The sequence below is a fragment of the Martes martes genome, assembly GCF_963455335.1.
Source record: "Martes martes genome assembly, contig: SUPER_18_unloc_2, whole genome shotgun sequence".
Classification (NCBI taxonomy): domain Eukaryota; kingdom Metazoa; phylum Chordata; class Mammalia; order Carnivora; family Mustelidae; genus Martes; species Martes martes.
In genome coordinates this window covers 332770-340739 of record NW_027666703.1, presented here as the reverse complement: position 1 = coordinate 340739, position 7970 = coordinate 332770, and the positions used below count along the sequence as shown (strand labels likewise).

The window sequence follows — 7970 nt, the reverse complement described above, 5'->3', positions numbered from 1 at the left end:
TTGACATTCCCCACATCTTGGGCCCCATCGTTCTTTGCTGAGGGCCCTGTCCTGAGCATACTACGATGCTTAGCAGCACCCCTGGTCTCCACACACCAGATGCGGAGAGCCTCTTCCTCACTCCTGCTTTTGACCACCGAAGATGTCCTAGACGTTGCCAAACATCCCCCAGGGAACAAAACTGCCCTTGATGGACACACACATAGATATACCCACAAAACGATCATCACTCTTTAAACATTTCAAAATAATTTCTCAATATCATGACATGTCAAGTCACAGTGCAAATTGATCTGATTATCTCGTAAGTATTTTGACTCTCTGTATTCATTAAATCCTGAGTGAGAATAAGACCCATAGCTTGCCATTGGTTAACAGGTCTCACGAGCCTCTTTTAATTACAGGCCTCACTTTCTCCCTTCTCTTTCTTTAGCCTTGCCATTTATTTTCCTAAGACATCAGGTCCTGTAAGCGTGCCTGGGTGGCTCCGTTTGGCTAAGCATCTGACTCTTGGTATCAGCTCAGGTCATGATCTCAGGGTCCTGGGATCCAGCCTCTGGTGGGGCTCCCTAATCAGCGGGGAGCCTGCTTCTCCCTCTCCCTCTGCTGTTCCCCTGCTTATGCTCTCTGGCTCGTTCTCTGTTAAATACATAAAATCTATAAACAACGGAAAACAAAAGAAAAAACAGTCCATAACTTTTTAAATTTTTAAATTTATTTTATTTTTTTAAGATTTAATTTATTTATTTGACAGACAGAGAGAGATCACAAATAGACAGAGAGGCAGGCAGAAAAAGAGGAGGAAGCAGGCTCCCTGCTGAGCAGAGAGCCCAATGCGGGGCTCGATCCCAGGACCCTGGGATCATGACCAGAGCCGAAGGCAGAGGCTTTAACCCACTGAGACACCCAGGCACCATAATGCATAACTTTCTGACAAGAGCTAAGGGTGTAACACATTCCACCAAACATGCAGATCATGAAATCCCAGAACCCGAATGGCAGAGCCCTGCTAAATGTCATCGAACGTTAGCTTATGGGTTCTCCCAATCTTGCTGAATGTTTTCTCAGATGATGGAAAGCCCAGCGCCAAAAAAGCTTTCATGAAACACATCTAGATGGTAAACATGCTTGGTCCTTGTACCCTGGGGCCTATCCCAGACGGCTCTGACCCGGAGAGTCTAGGGTAGGACGTAAGCATCTGTCTTTTCTTTAAAAAATCCCCACAGGTGGGGCACCTGGGTGCCTCAGTGGATTAAAGCCTCTGCCTTTGGCTCAGGTCATGATCTCAGGATCCTGGGATCGAGCCCCACATCGGGCTCTCTGCTCAGAGAGAGCCTGCTTCCTCCTCTCTGTCTCTGCCTGCCTCTCTGCCTACTTGTGATCTCTGTCAAGGAAATAAATAAAATCTTTAAAAAAAAAAATCCCCACAGGGGGCGCCTGGGTGGCTCAGTGGCTTAAGGCCTCTACTTTCGGCTGGGGTCATGGTGTCAGGGTCCTGGGATGGAGCTCTGCATCGGGCTCTCTGCTCAGCAGGGAGCCTGCTTCCCCGTCTCTCTGCCTGCCTCTCTGCCTACTGGTGATCTCTCACTGTCAAATGAATAAAATCTTAAAAAAAAAAAAAGACCAAAAAAAAAAAAAACCCGACACAAAAGTCCTTCATGCTTTTCTGGTTTGCACTGGGTTGGGTACAACTATTTAGTCTCTGCAATTCCAAACCCAAACTCCCCTACAATGTTTAGGCTGCAGACACAGGAAGGCATTGGAAATTGAGAGAGAGAAGAACAGAGAAATTACAAAAACTATCCCAGAGAAAACCAGCTGCAGCGCGAGGCCGGCTCCCAGGGTGGGCGGTGGAGAGGGTGAGTGAGGCTGGGGGCCTGCCTGAGGCCAAGGCAGGGAAGGTGCGGCCACAAGAGGGATAGGTAGCTCAGGCAGCGCTGGCCCCGAGACTTTCTGGGCCTCACCCCCAGGCACTGCCCGCGACTCTGAGCCTGGTGAAGAGCAGTACGGGCTGCAGGTGGACCGCAGGGTGTGTGGGGACATGTCCGGCGGCAAGCACTACAGCGTCTTCCCCTGCGAGGGCTGCAAGAGCTGCTTCAAGCGGAGCATCCACAGCAACCGCAGCTGCACCGGCGGGTCCAACCCTGACTGCCCGATCGACCCGCTTCACCTGTGCCAATACTGCCGCCTGAAAAAGTGCTTCCGGGTGGGCACGAGGAAGGAGGCGGTGCAGCGCGGCCGCATCCCCGACTTGTTGCCTGGCGCCGTGGCAGCCTCCTCGGGCAGCACCCCGCGCTTGGCGCTGGCAGCCACCAGCGGAGACCACTTCCCAAGGCAGCCGGTGTCGGAGGTGATCACGCAGCTGCTGCGAGCCGAGCCCTACCGCGCGGGGTCCAGGTGCTTTGGTGCGGGCGCGTTTGGCGGTGCTGGGCACCGACAATGTGTGCCAGCTGGCGGCGCGGCTGCTCTTCAGCACCGTGGAGTGGGCGCGCCATGCCCCCTTCTTCCCGGAGCTGCCACCGCCGGCCTGCACGCCGCGCCGTCACGGACCAGGTGCGCGCCTTCCAGGAGCAGGTGCACAAGCTGGGCCGCCTGCAGGTCGACTCGGCTGCCTCAAGGCCATCGCGCTCTTCACGCCTGACGCCTGTGGCCTCTCCAACCCAGAGCACGTGGAAAGCCTGCAGGAGAAGGCGGAGGTGGCCCTCAAGGAGTATGTGCGGGCCCAGTACCCGTCCCAGCCCCAGCGCTTTGGGCGTCCGCGGCTGCGGCTCCCGGCCCTGCTCGCCCTCCCAGCCTCCCTCACCTCCCCGCTGTTCTTCATGCGCCTGGTGGGCAAGACGCCCACCCAGACGCTGATCCGAGACATGCTGCTGTCAGCAAGTACCTTCAACTGGCCCTACGGCTCTGGCCAGTGACTTCGCCGGGCCGGCCGCGCCATGGCTGGGTCAGCACACCTCAAGGGACACGGATGCTTCGGCCTCATGCGGGGCTCCCAGGCGGAGGACCTTGGCTTCTCTCCTCAGACTCCTATTTTTTAAGACGGTGAAATGTTTGTCTCCTCTGTTTTTTGTTTTTGTTTTTGTTTTTAAACATCACAAAACCAAAAAGAGTGCTGGTCCAGGCTCCAGCCTCGGCCTCCCCAGAAGTCCTGGCCAGAATAGAGGGTGACAGACCGAGGGGCCCATTCCTGGGACAGCCTGGCGCTCAGCACCCCAAGCATGAACTTTTGGGGCCGGTGGGGTTGGCTTCCCTCGGGGGACGGCCTGGCCTCTGGACTAGAGGGGCCAGCGTAGTAATGCACCAGGCAGATTGTCTGGATACGGAATCCCCACTGGACACTATATGATGAATGAATCGAGGCCAATAATAAAGATGTTTCCTACCTGAAAACAAAAACAAAACGGAACAAAAAACCTATCCCATACAGAGTCAAGAAAAGCCACGCTCTACTTATACTACTTCTCTGTCCTTATTCTGTGTCTCAATTACTCTACAGTCAATTTACTTTAAGTAAGTTCGCACAAACGGTTACCAACAAATACTAAATAAATCAATGTGTCAGGAAATTTTAAATACACCTAATTGGGACATGGTACTGAAAAGCATTTTATTTCCCTCTCATCATTTCAATGGCACTGCAGATTCTCTGGACAAATAACTGTCCATTTGAGAAAAATTATTTCTAATTCAACACTGTGACACATGTGGTCAACAGCACCTGAACGCTGGAGAAGAAATGAAGTTGCGTGGAGTCCATTTAAGTTCACAAATGTCACCACAGACTGCCTCCACGTCTTCAAAACTTATCTACGTATTTATTGATTTCTTGAACCAACCACCACTGACACCTACTACATGTCAGACATGGCGCTAAGTGTTTTCTTAATGTTAAATACCATTTCATTTTTATAATCATCTATGAAGTGGGATTATTACCATCCCATTTCTCCCATCGGGAAACTGAGACGTCCAATGCTTTAGCAACACAGCCCGTAAGAGGCAGAGCTAGGATCTGCTTGGGTCTGGACCCCATGTTTTAAATCACTACGATTAGTTTCCAAGACTCTACAAAAAGTACAAGTCTTCACCCCAAACCTTGGTTTTCCCCACCCTACAGTCCCCACGTGGCCCCAGCTTCAAGGACATTCTCTCAATTCCTTGAACAGTTCACACTCCTTCCCTGCTCTAACTGAACACCTTCCCACATCCGCCTTGATTTCTTAGCCTCCTGGTCGCAGCTTAAACATTACTCAGGAAATTACAAACTCTAAGGCACCCTGTATTTCTCAGCACTCAATGCAAAACAGTAATGATGAATTTCACGGGTCATTATTTCCTTCCTGTCTTTTCCAACCAGGTGGGGAGTCCCTCACACATCCTGTCAGTCCTATTTATCATGTATTCCAATCACTGATACCCACAACCCACCCAAAAGGAAGGCCATTCCCTCTACACACACACACACACACACACCCACCCCGACTGGCCGGATCGCAGGTACACCCCCTCCCCCCGCCCCGACTGGCCTGATCGCAGGTGCACGGTGGGGATCCTGACAACCCATAGTGGAATGTAACCTACTCAAGAGGGAGAACGGAACTTCTCCCCCATCAACACTACACTTACTGGCTTCAAGTCGGTCTTCGAGCAGGACTTGAGCCCCGAGGCTGAAACCTCATCTGCCTGGTTCGGCCGCATTCGCACTCTCGCATAATTAGCAGCTCCATAAAGGAAGCCCCGTTCTGGGCTCTTCACAGGTGCGAAACTAGGGGCGCACGAGCTGACAGCGACCTTTTGGCAAACCAGTGTATTCCTGAGACACAGGCCCGCCTCCAGGCGAGGCCCCAGCCCCCCGGGGACACAGGGCCCTGACACCATGCCCTACAGGTACCTCTGCGCAGAGAAGCATCTTCCCAAGGGCTGCTCGCTCCTTCGTCCTCTGCATCGACCTTGAGGAGGAAGTACAGGAGGTGAAAAGGGGCGTCCTCAGACCAGTGGCCACGGGTCTGGAGGTTCTGAGGTGCTGCGCCCACCCGGGCAAGGTTGCGGGATCCTGAGACGCCAGGCCAGAAGCAAGCCTCACAGAAGGCTGCAAAAGGGGGGCTGCTTCTCCCCAGGCTCAGTGACTGAGGCGTCTCAGGGACCTGCCCACGTCAGCCGTCCTAACACCCTTCCCGCTCATTGGCGCCTGTGCCCACACGCTGACTGCACAATTTCCCCACTCCCTGGGCCTTCGGAAAGCATCACTGGATAGCTCTCTGGGCCCCGCCCACACAACCCTGGGCACACACTCTCCTTTCCCATTCCCACCTGGGAGGCCTCGGTCACACCACCGTCCTCCTCTGCTGCTGCTGTTTTCTGAGTTTGGCCTCTCTGAGTTCATCACAAGCTTTAGATGGCTGTAGTCGGTACAAAATCCAGCTCTCTGGAACAGAATTGCTTTAGCACCCTTTTCAAAACGCAGATGGGCATATTTGTGGGGACGATTTCTGGGTTCTTTGCTCTGCTCTGTTCTATGTGTCTGGCCTTCTGCAAATACCACACAGGCTTCCTTATCATAACTACTACTAAGTTCTGAAACTCCAGAGACTGTGTTCCCACATTAGTATTATTTTCAAAATTGTTTTTGAAACTACTCTAATTCCTTTCTCCTTCCACATACATTTTAGAATATTTTTGTCTATCTCTATAAAAATGAACGAAGCTGACAGGATTTTGATAGCAATGGCATTAAATCTCTCTATCAATCTGGGAACAACTGACATCTTTACGATGCTTAGTCTTCCAAATCACGAACATGCTCTATCTCTCCATTTACTTATATCTTTGATTCCCTATATCAGTGCTAAATAGCTTCCAGCATGTGATGTCTGGACAGGCACTGTTAGATTTATCCAAAAGTAGTTTCTTTGTACGAGTAACTGTGAATGTGTTTGATGGTGGAGCCTACATATTCATTGCTAGCAAAGAGCAATACCACTTACCTTTATCCTGTATACTGTTTCACTGTGAAATTCCATGATTAGCTCTAAGAAGAATGACTCTGTCATACCCTCTTGCGGCATAAGGCCTGAAATAAGATTCCGTATTAAGGGCTGTCTTGACACCTGGAAGGTCAAGGAGGGACTCAAATGGCATCATGCACGTTCTCCTCTCCCTCTTCCCTCAGAGGGGCGATCTCGTAACCAAACACCCTTCTCATCACAGGGACTAGCCATAGTGCCCATTGGTTTTTGGGGAGCAGCGTTCAGTTCCCTAGAAGCCCACTGAATTCTTCAAGCAAGCCACTCACACCCTCCCATGGGAACCAGGACCTGCCACACCCTCTTGTTTCAAGCAAGTCTTGCCTTCCAAGGCCCTGCTGGTTCTCTCTGTTCTCAAGCGCGATCTCTGTGCAGTCCTGCACGGTGTGTGGTATCCTCCTCCCCTGAAGTGTGAGTATATGTGACTGGTAAACTGTTGTCACTCACACGTGTCGGGTGTCAGGGCATCCCCACAAGTCTGGAGCAGGTATCTCTCTCTCATCGGGGACCTGAGGAGAAGGTGATTAAAACAAGTGGCATCACAAACAGGGTGTCCCTGTGTTAAATGAGGACACGGGGGTCAGCTTGACCTGCTCCTTCGCTAATTAACTGGCTTCAGACGTGACAGTCACGATCTGGGAGGGAACTGGCCATCGCTGGCCAGCTTGTGAGTCGGCTCATGTACTGTTATCTCAAATGGAGGTCGCCATCCATTTCCAAACTAATGTCCCATCCTTGCCAACAAGGTGAGAATGAATGAGAATTGACTGTATCTTGGGGGGGGGGAGTGTCACCTATGTGACCTGCATGTGGCCTGTATTGGTCTCCAAGGCTCCCCCCTGAGGTTGGCAACCGCAGGACATGCTGACTGGTGGGCTTGAGTTCCAGGGACTGGGTGTTGGGCCAGTGCATGATGCTGACGTCCAGATCCTATGGGGGAAAGCGCACCCCAAGCACAGTCCTGGGGGTGACTCTCTGTGTTGTGAGTGGAAAGGAGGGAGGCCGGGACCCCAGGGAAATGTAAGAATGGCACATTGAGGGGATCAATTCCCACCTTGACTTATGCCAGGAGACTTGAAACCATACAACCATCGCCATGACAGAAGCTCCAAGGCTGATGATGCTGATTTGAGACACTCTGCAAGAAAAAACCGAGAAAGAGGAGCAGGGCAAAAAGACACTCCCCCACCCCACACGTATATCCAGGAAGACACAAACCCAAGCAAAGGAGGACTGGAAGAGAGAAAACTGAATACAGTAGGTAGGGACCCCCCCCCCCAACGACTAATTCAACATAGGTTCAGAATTTGACCCAACTGTAAATCCAACATTTACAAGGGCACCTGGGTGGCTCACATGGTTAATCATCTGACTTCAGCTCGGGTCTTGATCCTGGGATCCTGGAATAGAGCCCCATATCAAGCTCCCTGCTGGGCAAGGAGTCAGTCTGCTTCTCCCTCTACCTCTCCCTGCTGCTGCCCCTGGGTCCTGCTCTGTCACACTTGCTCGCTCTCTCTCTCTCTCTCAAAGGAATACATAAAATCTCTAAAAAATAAAAAATAAAAAGGAAATCCAAAATTTACTAAAACAATTTCACTGGCAAAATTAAAAGGAGGCCAACTGCCATCTGTGCCTCTACAACATAGGTTCTGAATGATCTCTAATGTTGCTAAGATGCACCGGTTGGCTAACCTTCACGGACTTAATTCAAATTCTGTTTATAGCAAGTATAATCACCATAGATTCTACCTTCTGTATTTAATGCTTTGACATCTCAGGCCTTGCTGACTTTGGAGGGACTGTCCCTAGCAGGCTTACTTAGTTCCTAGAGATGCTCAACAGCTTGCCTACCGGCAAAGCTTTCACATGTTAAGCAACCAATTCGGAGCCTTTACCCCCAACCACCTCTTGTAAGAAACTCTTACTCTGGGCCACTATCCCCTGCCC

At 51.3% G+C, this 7970-nt stretch overlaps 1 protein-coding gene and 1 pseudogene across 4 annotated transcripts; one reads left to right on the top strand and one right to left on the bottom strand.

The window, feature by feature from the left end:
- The first annotated feature begins 1892 nt into the window (after positions 1–1892).
- Positions 1893–2915, top strand: LOC308359881 (nuclear receptor subfamily 2 group F member 6-like; annotated as a pseudogene). Its single transcript has one exon. The product of its transcript is annotated as a nuclear receptor subfamily 2 group F member 6-like (transcript).
- Positions 2916–4678: 1763 nt separating this feature from the next.
- Positions 4679–7284, bottom strand: LOC308359875 (uncharacterized protein). 3 transcript variants are annotated; one of them, XM_080831726.1, is made up of 6 exons: positions 7078–7284; positions 6471–6532; positions 5985–6070; positions 5311–5425; positions 4892–4949; positions 4679–4791 (listed from the first exon to the last, which is right to left on the bottom strand). In XM_080831726.1, the coding sequence occupies exons 1-6, from the start codon at positions 7119–7121 to the stop codon at positions 4752–4754; spliced, it is 405 nt and encodes a 134-aa protein (XP_080687852.1). In that variant the 5' UTR covers positions 7122–7284; the 3' UTR covers positions 4679–4751. The 3 variants fall into 3 exon arrangements, 1 of the variants encoding a protein (XP_080687852.1); XR_013968479.1 differs by having other exon boundaries at positions 4683–4813; positions 5985–6107; positions 6348–6532; XR_013968480.1 differs by having other exon boundaries at positions 4683–4813; positions 6348–6532.
- Between the last annotated feature and the right edge of the window lie 686 nt (positions 7285–7970).

Excerpts from the sequence above, each read along its gene's own strand:
- LOC308359875 (XM_080831726.1), bottom strand. The coding sequence starts at position 7,121 with ATGGCGATGGTTGTATGGTTTCAAGTCTCCTGGCATAAGTCAAG. Across the intron at positions 6,071-6,470 it reads TGCCCTGACACCCGACACGT|GCCTTATGCCGCAAGAGGGT; the intron begins GTGAGTGACAAC and ends ATCTTATTTCAG. Across the intron at positions 4,950-5,310 it reads GTGTGACCGAGGCCTCCCAG|GTCGATGCAGAGGACGAAGG; the intron begins GTGGGAATGGGA and ends TTCCTCCTCAAG.